Source organism: Xenopus laevis, chromosome 2L (genome assembly GCF_017654675.1).
Source record: "Xenopus laevis strain J_2021 chromosome 2L, Xenopus_laevis_v10.1, whole genome shotgun sequence".
Lineage (NCBI taxonomy): Eukaryota > Metazoa > Chordata > Amphibia > Anura > Pipidae > Xenopus > Xenopus laevis.
Window position 1 is genome coordinate 170,039,036 of NC_054373.1, and position 18,711 is coordinate 170,057,746.

General features: G+C 40.2%; 1 protein-coding gene across 4 annotated transcripts; it reads right to left on the minus strand.

Annotated features, from left to right (window-relative positions):
* Positions 1 to 2,345: 2,345 nt before the first annotated feature.
* On the minus strand, positions 2,346 to 18,332 carry msantd4.L (Myb/SANT DNA binding domain containing 4 with coiled-coils L homeolog). Of its 4 annotated transcripts, XM_041581057.1 has the most exons (7): positions 17,667 to 18,332; positions 12,712 to 13,317; positions 10,090 to 10,167; positions 9,220 to 9,321; positions 6,921 to 7,451; positions 6,373 to 6,498; positions 2,346 to 5,631 (listed from the first exon to the last, which is right to left on the minus strand). In XM_041581057.1, the coding sequence occupies exons 2-6, from the start codon at positions 13,171 to 13,173 to the stop codon at positions 6,379 to 6,381; spliced, it is 1,293 nt and encodes a 430-aa protein (XP_041436991.1). In that variant the 5' UTR covers positions 13,174 to 13,317; positions 17,667 to 18,332; the 3' UTR covers positions 2,346 to 5,631; positions 6,373 to 6,378.
* Between the last annotated feature and the right edge of the window lie 379 nt (positions 18,333 to 18,711).

The window sequence follows — 18,711 nt, forward strand, 5'->3', positions numbered from 1 at the left end:
ACACATAAAAAGAAGAATATTTGCAATGTACTTCAATTAGAATTTTTGTATCGTTTCTTTAAAATAACTGATTCTGTGCAGTTGAATTCACGGTTTGTCTCCTCTCCTAGCTGCGGGCCTTTCCCGGCCTCTGAAGGGCAGGGAAGCAGAGTGGGGTTGTTCCTCACTGAGATTAGTCTTAACAATAAATAATTAAATGAAACTACCCGCTTTGCTTCCCCTGCCCTTTGGAATGCAGAAAACCGCAGCAATACCTGATAGTTTTCTTGCTACTCTCGCTAGCCGGCAGGATAAGGTTCTGCGCACAGTTTAGCAAAAAGAGGAGACAAACAGTAAATTCAGTTGCAGAGAACCAGTTATTTAAAATATATATATATATATATATATATATATATATATATATATATATATATATATATATATATATATGTAGCAAAACGGCTGCTCCCGGTTTATTCTGTATCTTTACAGAACAAAGATTATTTGAAGAAGAAAAAAAAAATAAACGCAAACAGCTTTTATAAAAAAGTGTACCACAATTCTATATCTCACCATAGGTAGGGAATTTAAATATCAGACTCCAAGTTTAAGTGACTTATCAAGCGTAAAAATCTAATTAAAAATTTTAAACCAGTCAACAATGTTATTTTCAACCAATTTGGATTTTTTCTTAAAGGGGATGTAAAGTCAAAAAACAATATTGCAGGTACTGCTCATACACATAAAAAGAAGAATATTTGCAATGTACTTCAATTAGAATTTTTGTATCGTTTCTTTAAAATAACTGATTCTGTGCAGTTGAATTCACGGTTTGTCTCCTCTCCTAGCTGCGGGCCTTTCCCGGCCTCTGAAGGGCAGGGAAGCAGAGTGGGGTTGTTCCTCACTGAGATTAGTCTTAACAATAAATAATTAAATGAAACTACCCGCTTTGCTTCCCCTGCCCTTTGGAATGCAGAAAACCGCAGCAATACCTGATAGTTTTCTTGCTACTCTCGCTAGCCGGCAGGATAAGGTTCTGCGCACAGTTTAGCAAAAAGAGGAGACAAACAGTAAATTCAGTTGCAGAGAACCAGTTATTTAAAAAATATATATATATATATATATATATATATATATATATATATATATATATATATATATATATATATATATATATATATATATGTTATGAAATATGTATTAAATATGTTAGCGATCAAGGAGAAAAAAAAAATTATGATTGTAGACAGGATTTATACTCACCGTAAATCCCTTGTCCCTCAGTCCCAAAGGCTGCACTTACACATGAGATAGGCTCCTCCCTGTAGGTAGGAAAAACACATCGTCCAATAAAAAAACATCCCACCCCCATATAACCTGTACTCCTCCTCTATACATCACTGATTAAAAAGCAATACCAAGAATATATATATATATATATATATATATCATGCTTTATTAGGGAGGGAATAGCGTGCTGCCTTGGGAACTGAGGGAAAAGGGATTTACGGTGAGTATAAATCCTGTCTTTCCTTCATGTCCCTACAGGCAGCACTTACACAGGAGAGTTCAAAAGCAGTCTAAGAAGGGCGGGATATTAAGAACATGAGGTATCCAAGACAGACTGAGCAAAGGCTGCTTCTCAAGATACTGTGACATCCAAATGAGCTCCTCAACCTCTTTTGCTGGCATCAGTTGTCAGGACCAACAGTTGGCTGTGGAAGACAGGTGCTTCTTCTGTTAAAATAGTAGGGATTCTCTTACCCTTGAAGGAAGACAGGTTGTTTTGTCCAATGACCTTTGTTGTTGGTCCCCCGTGGTTAATAGGAAAAATTGCTTCATATGACACTTTGCTCACGGGATGGCTTCTATGGCAGCTGAAAATAGACCTAAGTTTACTAGGATTTGAATGAAGGTTTTTTCATTATGCAAAGTTCTTTTACTTTTTGACAAATTTTTTGACATCGGTCTCCGGTCAAAAAAATCGTTCCTGTGTCAGTATCGAAGATGAATCCTAGAAATGTTTTCTTTTGTGATGGGACAAGAAGACTTTTCTTTGTTTATTAACCACCCTAGTTTTTCTAGTCATAATAGTGACTTGAATGTCTCTCTCGTCGAACTTGCTTTTAGAAGACAATCGTCCAAATAAGGAAGAAGGGACACTCCATAAGACCTTGGGTATTCTGCGACAACTGAAAAAAAATTTGTGAATACCCTTGGAGCACTTGTAAGCCAAAAGGAAGGGCCGTAAACTGCAAATGTTCTATCACCTTGCCTCTTTAAATGGCAATTCTCAGATACTTTTGATGCAAGTCTCTTATGGGTATGTGTAAATAAGCATTTTTGAGATCTAGTGTAACCATATAATCTCCTGGAAGAAGAGTATTTATTGACGATCGTACGGTCTCCATTTTGAACCTCTTTTTGCTAATAAATTTGTTGAGGAATCTTAAATCTATAATAGTTCTGACCTTTCCATTTGATTTTGGCACAAGGAAAATACGGGAATACACACCTTGAAATTCCTGAGTTTTTGGCACTGGACGTAAAACACCTTGACTTTTGAATTCTTGGATAGCTGAAGAAAAGATTTTTTCTCTTTCTGTTGAAAAAGGCATTTTTGTGAAACGTGAAGGTGTTTTAAAAGGAATTCTATTGTATAACCACTTTTGATAGTCTGTAGAACCCAACGATCTGTGGTAATTGATTCCCAAGTGGAATAGAAGCTTCTCAACCTGCCTCCCCGAATTTGGTGTCATGCCGAAAAAAACGTGTTACCAAAGGAAGGGCACCCCTACCCCTTGTTTGTTTATCTCTTTGAGATGATCTTTCCCTCTGTTTTTTATTGAATTTCCAATCCTGCCCTGCTTTAATGGTTGAAGGTCTGTATAAACAAAAAAAAAAATATTTCTTAGAATTACGACTATTTTGCGGCAATGACTTTAACTTATCATCTGATTTCTTCTCCACCAGTGAGTCAAGTTCCGGACAACTTTTCTCCTTCTAAGGGAAGGTTCAGTAAACGATTTTTTGAAGCTACATCAGCTGCCCATGGTTTGAGCCAGAGAGCTCTTTGTGCTAGGGTAGAAAAAGCTGTAGTTTTAGCACACATATCAATAGAAGCTATTGCTGCTTCAGTGAGGAAATCAGATGCCATGAAAAGAATGGAAAAATCATTTAAAAACACTTCTCTGGGTGCAGCTTTCTTAATTCCCTTCTGTAGCTGAGCCAACCACATTCTCAATGACCTGGTTACTGATGCACCTGAAATAGCTGGTTTAAATCCTGCACTGATATATAAGCTTTTCTCAAAGCAGTATCAGCCTTTCTATCCATAGGATTTTTTAGCCCAGAACTATCCTCAAAAGGAACGGTAGTGCGTTTAACAGTTTGAGCTACTGGGGCATCAACTTTTGGCAAGGAATTCCAGCTTTTACAATCAGTAGGATCAAAAGGAAATAAAGCCTAAAATCTTTTAGGAATGGTAAGCTTTCTCTCCATATTTTTCCATTCAGCTTTCATCTGTCCTTTTTTAGGTTCCTCTACTGGAAAAACAGCTTTCTTTTTAGAAATTTTAGAAAAGAGTTTACCTTTCTTTTTAGGTGGTTCGGGATCTATATCTCCCCCCATGGTATCCCTAACTGCTTTAAATAGTGGCCCTAAATTTTCCTAGGAAAAAAATTCCTCATTATCAGAACATTCTCCTTCTTCAGAGTCAGAATCCTTAGCATAAGATGTACCTTCACCTTCTGACTCCTCTGAGGAAATATCTTCACCAATAAGATTTTCACAAACATAATCATCTGTTACTTTAGAAAACATAGAAGTTTCAACAGTTTCCAAGGTCTGTGACATAGTATCTTTAAACCATGACATAAAATATGACATAGAATTAGAAGGCCCAGGTAGCTGAATCTCTACATGCACTACATAATTTGTCAGAATGATCAGTATGCAGAATGGTATTACATCCAGCACAAAAATTATCCCCAGAAGGCTTCTTAGATTCCTTTTTGATATCTTTAACCTTAGGTTTTTTTTTTTGTTTTTTTTTAGACATGGTTGAAATACAATGAAAAAATGGAGTCCAATATACTTATATAATAAGATTTTGCTCAGAGTAGAGCGGAACTTAACAGCATGGGCAGGGGCTGAATAAATGGACCAGATCTCCGGAGAAGCAGCCAGCCACGCTATACAGATTGCCTCTTTTTAAAATGGAGACCCAGAAATAACGCACTTCCCGAGTCACACTGGGCCCGCAAGAAAAAACTGCCAGCCCCATAAACCTTGAAGCTCCAGGGGAGGGACGCCAATGTGAACCCTACCACCATACCCCGCACAGCACCTCCCCAGGGAGCACAATCAGAAGTGTCTCCTGCAGCCTGACTACCATGGTAGTTTAAAACAACAAACGTGACGATATTATCTACCCGCAGGTAGGAAAAACACTGATGTATAGAGGAGGAGTAGAGGTTATATGGGGGTGGGATGTTTTTTATTGGACAATGTGTTTTTCCTACCTAAAGGAAGGAGCCTATCTCATGTGTAAGTGCTGCCTGTAGGGACGTGAGGGAAAAGGTGCAATGTTTTTGAAAATTATTTAATTTGCCTCTAAAAATTCAGTTTTGATGTGACTGCAAAGACTGGTCCAAATCTTACAGATAGAACAGAATTCTGAAGTGAATTGTAAAGTGAACTGACATACATTTTATATTCAAAAGGATCTAAAAGATATATTTAGTCTCCTAGTTAGAGCTTATCCAGTAGCTATACTGAAAAGTACAGAGGAATTGCACATTATATCACACAGAAAAAAATACCTGATGTAATTCAACCACCTGGGGGGGGGTCTACATCAGGGACACAAAAAAGGAGAAAGTGGCAGTGCCAAAAATTGGAGTGTGTGATACTTCTGTACTTTTTCCATGACTATTTCTGAGCTGCTATTCAGTTAACTCCATTGAATTAGTGCCTTGAGGGTGTGTCCTCTCTGTTCCAATTATCCAGTGGCCATATGGTCAGGAAAAATGGCAAGAGGTTTGCTTGAATTTAGCTAGCAGAAACAAATTGTTTCTCAAAAGATGGACCACCCCATATAATATGGAGGTGTTCCCAGGGCCGGAACAAGGGGTAGGCAAAAGAGGCATCTACCTAGGGTGCAACAATAAGGGGGCGCTTGGCAGGTTAAACGTCTTCTGCCTACCGCTAGACCAGGGGTCCCCAACCACCGGGGCATGGACAGTCCTGAACTGGGGCGCCGAACAATGAACACGGTGCGCCAAATTGGATGCCGACGTGCCCAAATTGGACGCCGACCCCTCCAACCCCCCCCCCCCCGCTCCTTGGAAAAAAAATTGGCTCTTTTTTGGTCCCCGGGCCAAAAAATGTTGTGGACCCCTGCGCTAGACTATGTTCATTGCCCTCTTCCCCTCTCCTTCACTCCCCTCTGTTACTGCACATACACGAAGTCTTGGTCTGGCGTGCATGAACTGTAGTTAGCGGGCTGGCCAGCTGGGTTGCTTAGGGCGCCCGGTCAGCTTGGCTCGGCCCTGGGTGGTCCATATAATAATTACATGTAAGGTAAACGAAGTCATGTGTACCTCTTGATATGTTGTTCCTTCTTCACTGTGCGGATAATTTTGGTTTTAACTGAAATTCAAATAGTAGAGGCACAATGTGAATGAAAACAAGCAATTCTAGCATTTGGCATTTTTTCTGCACTAGGGCCACATTAAGAATATTTCCAAATTATAATTACAATTTCCCTTTAAAAGGGATAAAGCTTGGGGGAAAAAAACCCTCTCTCACTTCAAAAATAATACTATTCAAAAAATATGTTCAACATTAAATTGTAAATCTCTTCATCTGTGTTTAGAGATCAACAGCAGATCATTAATAGCCAGCGGGTATAAGTTTAGTACGAGCAATTTCATGACAGCATTTTTCTGTGCATCCCAATTATGAATGGAAGATTAAAAACACCAGTACACAAAAGAAAATTGCACTTTAGAGAGAAAAGTAATGTTTTTGGCGAGGATGCAAAAACGATTCATCCTAAACATATTAATTGTAAAAAAATAAAAACGTCAAGAACAAGTCATTTATAAGCAAAAGCTTCTCAAACATGTCAGAAATATTTAAAATTAGGGTTGGCTGACAAATGTTGGGATCTATGAGCTGATGGACTGCATAAGCCATCGAGAAAAAAGTTTGAACAAGATGTTATCAAAGAGCACCAAAGAACAAACTAATCTATCTTTTTAAAATGTTTTACAAAACATAAAAAGGAAATATGAATATTGATATAAAAATACTTTACAGAATAACAACACTTTGTTCAGTGATGCAGTTTGAAAGAAAAGACAGAAAGAAGAAAATGTTCTTAAGAACCTGGCACTACGTATTCGCTTTCTCTTTTATCCCATCAAAAGTTGTCTCACTATGGATTTGGGAGTCCTGTAGGCCACAAGCTACGCAGCTCGCTCTGCAGTGAGTGAAGGTCAGATGAAGGGCGTCCTACAAAAATGAGTTCAAGTTAAAACAGATGGAACACTGAGACACAGAAACAAGGTCCTACAGAGCAGTTACACATGTACAAAGTCTTTCTTAAAACATTGGTTCCTCTAGCACTAAAAATACCTGTGTGGGATGCAAAACAGTCTAAGTATTCTAACAGTCTCACAAACCGCTAATTAATGCAGGCACATTGAAGAATTCAGAATTACCATTTGGCTGAAAGTTGTCAAGCCTTCTGCTAAGAACAGCTAAGGAACACACCAGTGGGCGGCCCTGCTGGTCAATAGAAGAGCAAGATCTACAGACAGAGGAACAGACACAAAGCTAAAGCTGTTTTACTAAAAAGCTAAACATTACGTAGCAGGGTGTCTACTTTACTGAAGGTGCCCCTCTCTTTGAATTCTAAGGCGTTCTTTCTCTACCTGCAAGCGCTCCTTTTCTATGTGAAGCTTCTCAAATTCGAATTTCAGGAGCTGCAACCTCTCTTTTTCCAACTGCAAATGCTCCCTTTCCAGCTTTAGTTTTTCGGCTTCTATGTCCAGTGGTTGCAAAACAGTCTTTTCTGGTTGAGCAAAATCATTCTCTAGATTTGGTTTCTCCACATGCATAACCTGGAGTCGCAGTTTTTCTCTTTCAATTTGCAGTCTCTCTTTCTCCAGCTGCAGCCTTTCGTGCTCCATATCTAAGTGCCGTAACCTTTCCCTTTCAATTTGCAGTCTCTCTTTTTCTACTTGAAGACGCTCTGCTTCGATACTTAAACGCTGGCGCTCTAGCTCCAGTTTCTGCTTCTCTAAGGTTACGAGCAGATGGGAATCTTTGTAAGGTATTCGTGCTATGGAGCTCAAGGTACCAAACTCTTCAATTCTAGGAAATTCTTCCGGAAGGTCATTTTCTTCTCTGGAGTCAGGAAGAACGGTTGATAACATTTCATCTTCTTCTTCTTCAATCTCAAACTACCAAAGTAAACAATTGGGGAAAAGTGGTTATTTTAAAACAAATTATCAGTTACAATAATCAGTTTCTCAAATTACCACCTCATGTACTGAAAAAAGGACTTATCTGTTTAGCTAAGGAGAACAAATACCTGTACTTTATAATGTGATGTGGAGTCCCCAGTTGGAAAAAATATATAAGGACAAGGCAGCTGAAATACTTACCAGGCCCACAATAAGGTATCTGGCCAGTTATTTGCCATGGGAAACTATTTGACAGGCAAGGCAGATATTTTGCAAAAATGATTATCTTTCTCTAATTGTCTTCAAATGAGGTTCCCAGAAATAGCAAAAATACTGTAGCACATTACTAGTTTATTAATCTAAAATCCTTTTTTATTGCAGGTAGGTGGGCTCTCCTCCTATTTATAAAGGTGGTCATATAAAGGCTGAAAACAGTAGACGTGGCTTTTCCAGAACAGTAAATAAAGAAACCACAATGCACTCCACGATGCTGGGTTTTCATTTGGAGGGGTTGAACTTGATGGACTTTGTCTTTTTTCAACCCAATCTAACTATGTAACTAACTATGAAACTCAAGGACTGAGGGCAGAGGAGCAACAATGACTGCTTCTTCCAATGGCATAACATGAACACTGACTTACACAGTTATTAACACAGTTTATTATATATTTCAATAGCCTGCCGCCGCTTTGTGTCCATGTGTAATGTATGGCCAAGACAAACAAGTAACCAGAGCTGTGGAGCAATTTTGGGTATCTGGAGTTGGAGCCACCAAAAATTTACCGACTCCTAATAATTTTAAAGCAGTGAAAATAATCAAATTCATTTTAAAAGCTTCTATTATGAAGGATATGGCAGAAGCAAGATTGTTTCTAAAAACAATACTTTAGTTCATTTTGGATTGTATTTAACAGCTTTTCTACATCTGTATGCCAGGTTCAATTCATATACAAGTTGTTTTAGGTTTTCCAATTGTTTTTTAGTTTATACAGTTTATTTTTGACTTTGGTTTGGTTTAGAAATACCAAAGGATGTGGTTTATATTTTTGAGCTTTGGCAGTGATAAAATACCTTGCATGTAACTTCTTTCAATCAACATGGAAAATACATTAGTATATTAAAGGAATAGTAAAATTAAAGTGTTTTAAAGTATAATTTACTGTTAGCATGCACTGGTAAAAGCTGTGAGTTTGCTTCAGAAACACTACTATAGTTTATATAAACAAGATGCTGTGTAGCCATGGGGCCAGCACTTCAAGCTGGAAAAAAGGAGAAAAGACACAGGTCACATAGCACATAAAAGATAAGCTCTGTCCAATACAATGGTGTTTTGTGTGTTATCTGCTATGTAACCAATGTCTTTACTCCTTTTTTCCAGCTTGAATGGCTGCCCTCATGGCTACACAGAAACTTCTTTATATAAACTATAGTAGTGTTTCTGAAGCAAACAAAGTTTTACCAGTGCAGAGCCATTATATTTTAATTACTTTGATACACTTTCAGTTTTTGGTGTTACTGATCCTTTAAAAGTTGGGAGGTACTATAAACTAAGGAGCTGAAGGATTTATGTACCGACTCCACAGCCCTGCAAGTAACACAGCATTAGAAATTTTACACTTCAATTAGCTAACTGCAAACAATAAATATATAAAATATGTATTTAGGTGTATTTTGTATAAAACATGCTCCTAAATGAAAGAGTTCTTACATCAAGCCTGCTTCAGTTTTGAGGGTAACTGATAATTATAGATTAAGGATCACATACCTGTTCATCACTAGGAGTCTTATTATATAGAATTCTATTTTGCCGGGCGTTGAGTTGAATTCCCAGGCAGGGATGTGACACTCGTTTTTTCCAATTAGGACTCTGAAAAAGTCAGACGAATTCAACATTTGTAATTTTGCTTTTAAAGAAAGAAATAATAGTAAAATATAATATTTTTATATAAATGCACACATTTTTTTTGCCTTGAAACTAACTTTTAGCATGTTGTTTGTAGAGAGTGATATTCTGAAACAATTAGCAACTGGTTTTCATTTTTATTATTTGTGGTTTTTGAGTTTTTACAGCCTGAAGAAGGAGGCAAATAATTAAAAAAAATATAAAAAATAAATAATGAAGACCAACTGAAATCTTGCTTAGAATTGGCAATTCTATAACATACTAAAAGTTAAAGGTGAACCATCCCTTTATTCGCCTATAAATAAAAGATTTTTGGCAATGAATATCTTACTGTGTAGGAGACATTTTCATTCTATAATAAATGTAGGAACTAACACTATGGCTAATCTGCTAACTTGTAGTAGTCAGATGAAAACGAATTGCTGATTGGTTGCTATGGGTGCAATATAGAAATCTAAGCTAGTACATTAGCCGCAGTGTTCAGTACCTTCTTTTGCTCTTTGCTATGGAAGAAGTGATAAATTTAGTAGCCACGGAAACTGCCGTAAATGTAGCATGAATATCATAATTAATAGCTTGTCAACAAAGAAAGCAGGTCTATATATGTGTGTTTATACAGACTGAGCGTGTGTTTAAATATAGGTGTATGTTAATTTTTAACCCTTTCCTTAAAGGGTCCATGGGCGCTACATGGACTGTAAGCTGCCAGGCAACTCAAGATTTCCAACTAACCTCAAAATAACCCAGATACGTAGAATCTATGGTGCTGGCAAGCTGGTACATCTGCGTTGGCGTCATAGATTCTACAACCTGTGGCACAGAAAGGGTTAAAAGTGAACATTCTGCTTCTTGTTTGTCTCGTAGACTTGACCCTGTCATGACCTAAATGTTATACAGGAATAACAATAAAATTCACAAAGAAATAAAACGAAAATTTAGGCTTAAAGACCTGAAGATTCCTACTTCTTTCATTAGTCTCTTAGACAATATACCGTGCTAGTATAATCTATTTCCAACAATCCCACTATCACAGCGCTACTGACTGACACCAAACAACCTAGTAATTTACAGCCATTTAAGCACCTGGCCTCCTGTCAATCAGTACTTTTTGTACTTCTCTGGTGTATTCAGAAGATCCTGCTGCCTTAGCAAGAATATAAAGGCTTAAAAATTAAGCAGGACTCAACAAAAGCGAGCACAAGAAGCGATGCAATGTGGATTACAAGTTTGCAGGTAAATTCATAATTAAAAAAAAAATACATATTTAGGATATCCTGAAATAACTACCTCCTTAATAGAGAACCTTTTTTGAGAATAAACTGATAACGGATAACTAAAGCGTAACTAAAGAAGTAGCTAGAAATGTTGTACATTATCTTTTGGGCTTCTGTACCAGCCCAAGGCCACCACAGCCGTTTAGCAGTTTCTCCAAAGATGCCCCAATAGCTCCCCATCTTCTTTTCTGCTGATTCACTGCACATGCTCTGTGCTGCTGTCACTTACTGAACTTAGGGACCCACTCACAATATAAAGTACACATAGAATAGAAATGTCACAATATAAGGCTGATTAGTAATTAATACAGATAATTACTACATGGCAGCACAGAAACCAGTGCAACTAGAACCAGAATTTAATAATCAGCCCTGTAGCATCAGCTTATATTACAGAGGAAGCTCATTTTCTGCTGGATAATTAGTGACGAGCCCTAAGCTTAGCTTCTCAACAGCTGCTCAGAGCCCACTGAGCATGTGAGTGTCACAGACACTTTGCAAGATGGTGACCCCCTGTGACAAGTTTGAAGTCCTGGATCATTGCTGCTATTGACAAGCTGAAACTTTAGGCTGGTGCAATAAGTTTAGTATAAAAATTGTAACATTTTAAACCATATTTTTAGTTTGCCTTTAAATCTCAGCACACTGCTGAGGGGAGTCCTTATTATGTCTTTACGTTTGCTACCTACATATGGAATACTTGTGCATATATGACACATTAAAGTGTAGTCGGTTGCAGCTTATATTGTTTTCAATACAAAACAGTGAAAAAGTAAAAACATACATCTTTTACAAAAGCAAAACCATATGTGTTAAATCAAAAACACACCTCACAGAGTAACTACAGGGTAATGGTTTCCCCATATAGGGGGACCAAGTTTGAAGACCAATGATGATACTGCTGGAAATCAAGTTCAAATGCTAATTACTTCACTAGGTGAAAGTAGTGTTAAGTCAATGTGTAGTGGGGGGAAAAGATGGCAGCCCACAGGTAGCTCTTATGATGCTGTAGCTAATGTCACAGCTCAGAAACAATTGACTTTAACCCAAAGAACCATAGTGCAGTCTATTGCCTACAGTAGGGGTCACCAACCTATTTTACCCACAAGCCACACTTGAATGTAAAAAGAGTTGGGAAGCAAGACAAGTATTAAATAATTCCTGGATGTGCCAAATAATGGCTGTGATTGGGTATGGTAGACTGTGTATGATCTGGAAGCCTACAGTTGGCCCTGTTCGGCCCTACACCTGGTTTTTATGCAACAAAACGTGTTATTAAAAAATAAGCACCTGCTTTAAAGCCACTGGGCGCAACATCCATGGGGTTGGCGAGCAACATGTTGCTTGCGAGCCACTGGCCTACAGCATTCCCCGGTGTGTTACTCAGATCAGATTTTTTCTTGCTGTTTAAATTTCAAGAGGAATTTGTTGACCAAAGGGTTAAGGTGGTCGTAGACGTTTTTTTCAATATACACGTGTAGAGCTGAATTACAGGTAGAAACAATAGAATTCTACCTGTATCTGACGACTCAACACTAACTATGGGCGATGTTCGGTGCCTTCAAAAATGCCCGATCAACAATCCGACCGATAGTCAAGTCTTCTGCCGATATTGGTCGGCTAGTCTCCCACCGTAACGCACCGAATATTGTAGGAAAATTAGTTTCCTATGATATTATCGGTGCGTCTATGGCTACCTTAAGACTGAGGTTGCCCATAGTGGCCCTACATGGTGCACTGCACTGATCAGCAGCCTCCACTAGCGCAGAGAATGCGACCGTCTCTGATTTCACTGCCCATTCCAGCAGGCTGTACCCCCAAGTATTCCAATACCATTAAGCACCCATAGGTGTATGGTAGTGTCCAAAGGCTGATGCGTTAACAGGTTGCAGGGTACTTTAATAGGCTTTTAATTGCTAGATAAGCTCATGGTGTCATGGAACAAATTAAGGTTTAGCTTAAGCTTAAAAAAATACTAGTGAGACTCATTTCCATGTTTTCACTCACACACACTTCACAGTTTTGAAAGTATAGAAAGGCATATATAGTTTCAATAGAAGGAGAAATACAGATTCCTTACCTCAAAACCCTGAGGGTCTTCTTCTTCTTCTACTTTAATTTCAGTCATGGATTCACTTGCTTCTCGCACATCAGTCACATTTTTCCACTCCAAGCTCGATTCACTTGTTAACACGCTCGGTTTGTCATCCGTGTCGTCATTTATCGAGTCATCTAAATCTGACAAGGGGAGCTGAAAGGCAGAACCTCCTATTTTGACATCCGAGTTGAGGCGCTTTCTTTTCACTAGGGCTCTCCAGTCCAGGTACCTTCTTTTCACTTCTGTTCCTGTTCTTTGCTCCCCTTCCCCAAGGGCGTTCACACACTCAGCGATTTCTTCCCACGCTTTGCGCTTCATCTCGTTAATGGTGGTGTTCAGTTGCTTCGAGAAAATGATCTCTCTCCTTTTCTTAATTTCCTTCAGCAAAGTTTGCGTTTCCTGAACACTAAAATTGCTTTTTCGCTTTCTTTTTAATTGCTTCATAATTGAAGGCTGTACGTGGACCTTTTTGTAAGCTCCCGATAAGTCAATGTAAGTCCTCAGTGGAGGATTGACCGACGGCAGCGGCTTCCTCCTATTGAATTTGGCCAGTTTCTATTCGTAAAGTTTCTCTCTTTGAACAGAAATCTGAAGGCAAAACAAAAATATATTAGTTAACATAAGGGTCAACGATACCAATTAGTGATGCAATGAATCCACTATTTTGGAACGCAGTCAAATCCCAAATCCTTCATAAAAGTTTCGGCCAAATACTGAACCAAATCGGAACCCTAATTTACATATGCAAATCAGGATGAGGAAGGGTGAAAGAAAACCACGATACGCACACGGTTGATTTCTTTTTAAAAAAACTTTTTTCTGAAAAAGGCCAAAACCCGAACCAAATCCCTAATACCAATACTGCATCAAGGTAGTTTGGAGGAGGATTATCCAAATGGGGGGTTCAAAAATTGTTTTTGGCTACTTCCAGAGTTCCACAGACTTCTTGATACAAGTAGAAAAAAATATATGGTACTGACAGAAGTTCTATGCAAGTAGGCGATGAGAAAAATATGGCACGTTAGCATGCTCCATAAAGCTGGCACCTTAGGATGTCTACGTGTGCATAACTCACAGCACAGTAGGCACCTGCATTTGTCGTCTATGGGCAAAAAGCAACAAAGTTGACCATGTTATAACCTAATTTTCCATTTGGACGGAATACATTATTGGCTGCCATATGGAAAAATCTGGATGGTGAGAAATCAAACTACGCTGTAGAAGAAAATTCCAGGGATGTCACTGACAATATCAAAGTTCTTTCTAAGAGCTTTACAAACTGATTTAGATTGGGCCATTTCAACTATGTATAACAGATGCTATTGACTCATCTGGCGCAGGCCATGCTACTAATTTCTTTGGTAAAAGGGGAGATTCCAGTCTGTATCAAATTCACCAGCATAGTCCACTGTAATCAACACAAGACTGTTTTGTATTTTTTCTTTGGCTTAGCTAGTATTGGTGAATTTTTTTTATTTCTGATTTTTTTTAAAATAACATTTCTATTTCAACAACATCGATTTTAATTTTTAATAAAACCGTATGACACTTTACAACATGTTTCTACTATGATTAGTAGAGAGGGTGCCATCGAAAGCTGTCTATACACAAGCCAACTCAACCTCTTCAGAAAGAGTGACATGTATATTGTCCCATGTGTGGTCCTTCCTAGTGAATTTTCCAACCAATATCTGGCAGGTAAGAAAGTCCTGTTTGGCGTGGACCACGTCATCCTATTAATACAGTCCAGGGGCCAAACAATGACATGAGCCAGTTTGGGCCCTGCATATGGGGGGCCAAAATTAGGCAAAGCTCCACTCATTTTATGACCTTGACCAGATTTGTACCTGTATGCCCAACTCGTCCCATGTGTCATTACCCTAAAGAACTGGCTGGGTGCAAATTTTTTAATAAGAATACTACTATAAGCAGCCTATCTTTTGTTCTTGAATCTATATTTTATAAGGTGAAACGGAACCTGTTGCAAAGGATTTTTGGCTTCAGGCCACCTCTGCTTTTTCTCAACAGTTTAGTAAAAGTGGACTGATTGTTGGGGGGGTTCTCCAGAAATAATACCTTTTATAAGTGAGTTTTATTCTCCTTCCTTTCTCCTTCCAACAGCTTTGTCATGCTTTACGGCTGAGGCTCGTTATAAAATAGTTTATGTGGTCTAGAATCCTATTTAAAATGCCTTGGTTACGTCAATGCAGGATTTGGAGCCCTTATTCTTTGCAAGATAGTAGTATCTGCGACAACGTTAGCCTAGATCATTAAGTCTAAGAATCAGTATATTAACTATAAGCAAAATAGCAAAAACATAAGTGCAAAAAATCCTGAAACAGCAATAAAAAAAGACTAGGGGCAACTTGGGAGCATCTTTCTTTTTTCACTGCCATTAATCTATATATAGTGGAAAAGAGCAAGTGGAAAACATCTCACTTAGAGATGCAAATTCCAAGATTGGGATATCTCGAAGTAGTGAAAGAGTCGACCTGTCTCTGACTGTTGCCGCTGCAGACAAGGAACACAAAGGATCCCATTTATAGCACTGGGCTAGGAATAGAGACTTCTACATGCCGACTTCATTAACTTTACAGTCGAAAACTTTGGCACAAAGAATAGAAGGAATCACTCACAAATAGGGTTGCCACCTTTTTTGGAAAAAAATACCGGCCTTCCTATATATTTATCTTTTTTTCCTATTAATAACATTGAGGGCAACCATCATTTTTACCGGCCAGGCCGGTAAAATACTGGCCAGGTGGCAACCCTACTCACAAATGGTGTGTGGCTGACCCACTCTCCCTATATACAATAAACATACATCTATGAATACAATGAGAAGAAGAAAATGATTAGGGTTTGTTGTGAAACTAACAATGGATCAGTTCTTTTATCGACACGGCTATGGCCGAGGCCGCAGGGTGTAATAGTTTTGCCACAAAGTATAATTAAAAAGAGGAGAATATTGCAGACTCCCTTGCTCTCGATGAGGAGACACAAAGGGCAATGTGTTGTATGTGCTACAGACAAAACACCAGTGTGCAAGTGTGTGGCCAAGTGCTGGCACTGCAGCACTGAGAGAGAATGTGGAGCCGACAGAGAAATGCTGCAAGTAGTAAAAAGAACCCCTGCTGACTGAAAATGTTGGATCAGAGCAGGGATTGCCGCCTCTGAACACGTAAAAATCCACTTGCTCGGCTACTTAGCAACATGCATTGCTATTGAACCATGCAGATGCTGGAGGATAATGCGTTGCAAGTTGCAAGTGACAGTTTGCTTATTTACTACCAGGCATGTGCCTTCCAGCATTAAACTGCCAGCAAACTGCCTAAAGATTTTGGCTCAGGGATGCCGGGCATTCCACTGGTGTCTTATAGGAGAGAAGGCTATATTGTAGAGTTACTAGTGTTAGTTGTCGGTAAAAAAAAAAAAAAAAAAAAAAAAAATAGTTGCAAGAGCAGAATTGGTTTTCCTTAATATGCTCTAAATCAGGTGCCCAATGTGCCATCCTCCAGCTGTTGCTGGGGTACAACTCCCTGAATTGTAATGAACAGGTTGCTTGGGAGGATTTTCTTCCTACAATTGGATGTTGATAAAATGCGCAGGGATCATCACTGAATAGTAATCAGCTCCGTTGCATAGAAACCAAAGTGCCGTGCAGCATACGTAGGAAGAAAATGACACTCATCCGTGCCGCATTGGTATGATATAGGTGCCACTGAGCCCAGGCTGTCTCTAGAGCTGGCGGGGCCTATTATTTATATAATGCAGGGGGCATCCAGCCGGCAGCCTTCTTTGCTCAGCTACAACTGAGGGCTAAAAGTTGGACACCTGTGATGTTACCAACCCCTTAGTATGGACACTTATCAGACAGTTGCACCCTTTTATACTATTTCTTTGCCTTACTATAAGCACTATCCCTCAGTCACCCCCCCCCCAATCCCTCATTTGTCTTACTATAAGCACTATCCCTTAGTTACAGCCCCCACCCCACCTTACTATAAGCACTATCCCATAGTTACAGCCCCTGCCCCTTATCTTGCCTTACTATAAGCAGTATCCCTTAGTTACAGCCCCCATCTCACCTTACTATAAGCACTATCCCTTAGTTACAGCCCCCATCTCACCTTACTATAAGCACTATCCCTTAGTTACAGTCCCCGTCCCTCATCTCACCTTACTATAAGCAATATCCCATAATTACAGCCTCAATCCCTGATCTCACCTTACTATAAGCAGTATCCCATAGTTACAGCCTCAATCCCTGATCTCACCTTACTATAAGCAGTATCCCATAGTTACAGACCCACCCCACCTTACTATAAGCAGTATCCCATAGTTACAGACCCCACGTTACTATAAGCATTATCCCATAGTTACAGCCTCTTTCCAAACAAAGAGATAAATGTGTAACAGTAGTTACCCTTTGCTGCACTTTTGGGAATCTGGTTACCACCTTCCCTGATAAATGAAATACTGGCACCAGAGATCAGCAGCTAAATGTGTGTGTTTGAGGGGGGCTGTGCTGGTGTCTTCTACCTACACCCCCAGCAGCAGATGTGCTACACAGTGAGCAGCCAAAGCAATATCAGACTAAGAAAACAACAAGTCCCAGCAGCCCACTGCAAGCAAAGCAATAGCAAGGAATGCTGGGAGTTGTAGTTGTGGAACAGCTGGGCTGACAAGAGGCAGAAGGAAGTTTCCAGCAGGCAGAGACATTGTTGCACTGCTGTTGGCAAGGAGCCCCGGGCACACACTCTGTCTGCAGCTTCCCCCGACATGATCCCGTGTGACTGAGGTGAGGAGGAGGCAGCAGAGAGAGAGCGGTGAATCCCAGGCAAGATGGCGGCGAGAAAGGCCAAGAGCTGCGGCCCCCGCCTCGGGACAGCACAGCAGCCGCAGGTTGAACAGGAGGCTGGAGTAAGGGCTCTTACCTGCCGCGTCTGCTCCCACTCACTGCCAGAGCCGCTGTGCGCAGCGCTTGTTCCCCCCGAGGCTCCTGCACAGTAGTGACGCCCACCAGCAACTGGGAGTAAGGAATGAGGAGCGGGGGGCACCGGACACTCGGAGGAGAGAAAGGGGGAGACTCGGGGCTGCGCCACTCAGCCTGTAGGAAGGAGCCAGACTATACGAGCAGACATGCGGGGGAGGAGGAGGCAGGGCACAGGGAGAGAGAGAGGGACAGGCATAGACTTACTACAGGGAGGAGGGAATCATGGGATGTGTAAGGAAAGGCAGACACAAAGGGGCTGATGTGCTGCACACAAAGGACTAGAAGGAGAGGGGGCAATGTAGCCGCCGGGAGTCACGTGCCTGGGGATTGATAGGTGTATCTGCCTGCTGCTCACTCACTAATATACACAATAACCCCACACCCGCTACTAGGGCTTTACAAAGAATCTTGGAACGTGATTAACCCAACTAATCGCCACAGGGCACTCAGTAACTCCCCTGATACCTCCGGGACACTTAGTATCTCCCCTGATACCCTCCCTCCTCATTAATACCCAACACACTTGGTATATCCCCTGGCACCCCTCCCTCCTCATTAATACCCAACACACTTGGTATATTCCCTGGCACCCCTCCCTCCTCATTAATACCCAACACACTTGGTATATCCCTGGCACCCCTCCATCCTCATTAATACCCAACACACTTGGTATATCCCCTGGCACCCCTCCCTCCTCATTAATACCCAACACACTTGGTATATCCCCTGGCACCCCTCCCTCCTCATTAATACCCAACACACTTGGTATATCCCCTGGCACCCCTCCCTCCTCATTAATACCCAACACACTTGGTATATTCCCTGGCACCCTTCCATCCTCATTAATACCCAACACACTTGGTATATTCCCTGGCACCCCTCCCTCCTCATTAATACCCAACACACTTGGTATATTCCCTGGCACCCCTCCCTCCTCATTAATACCCAACACACTTGGTATCCCCCCTGACACCTCTCCCTTTAAT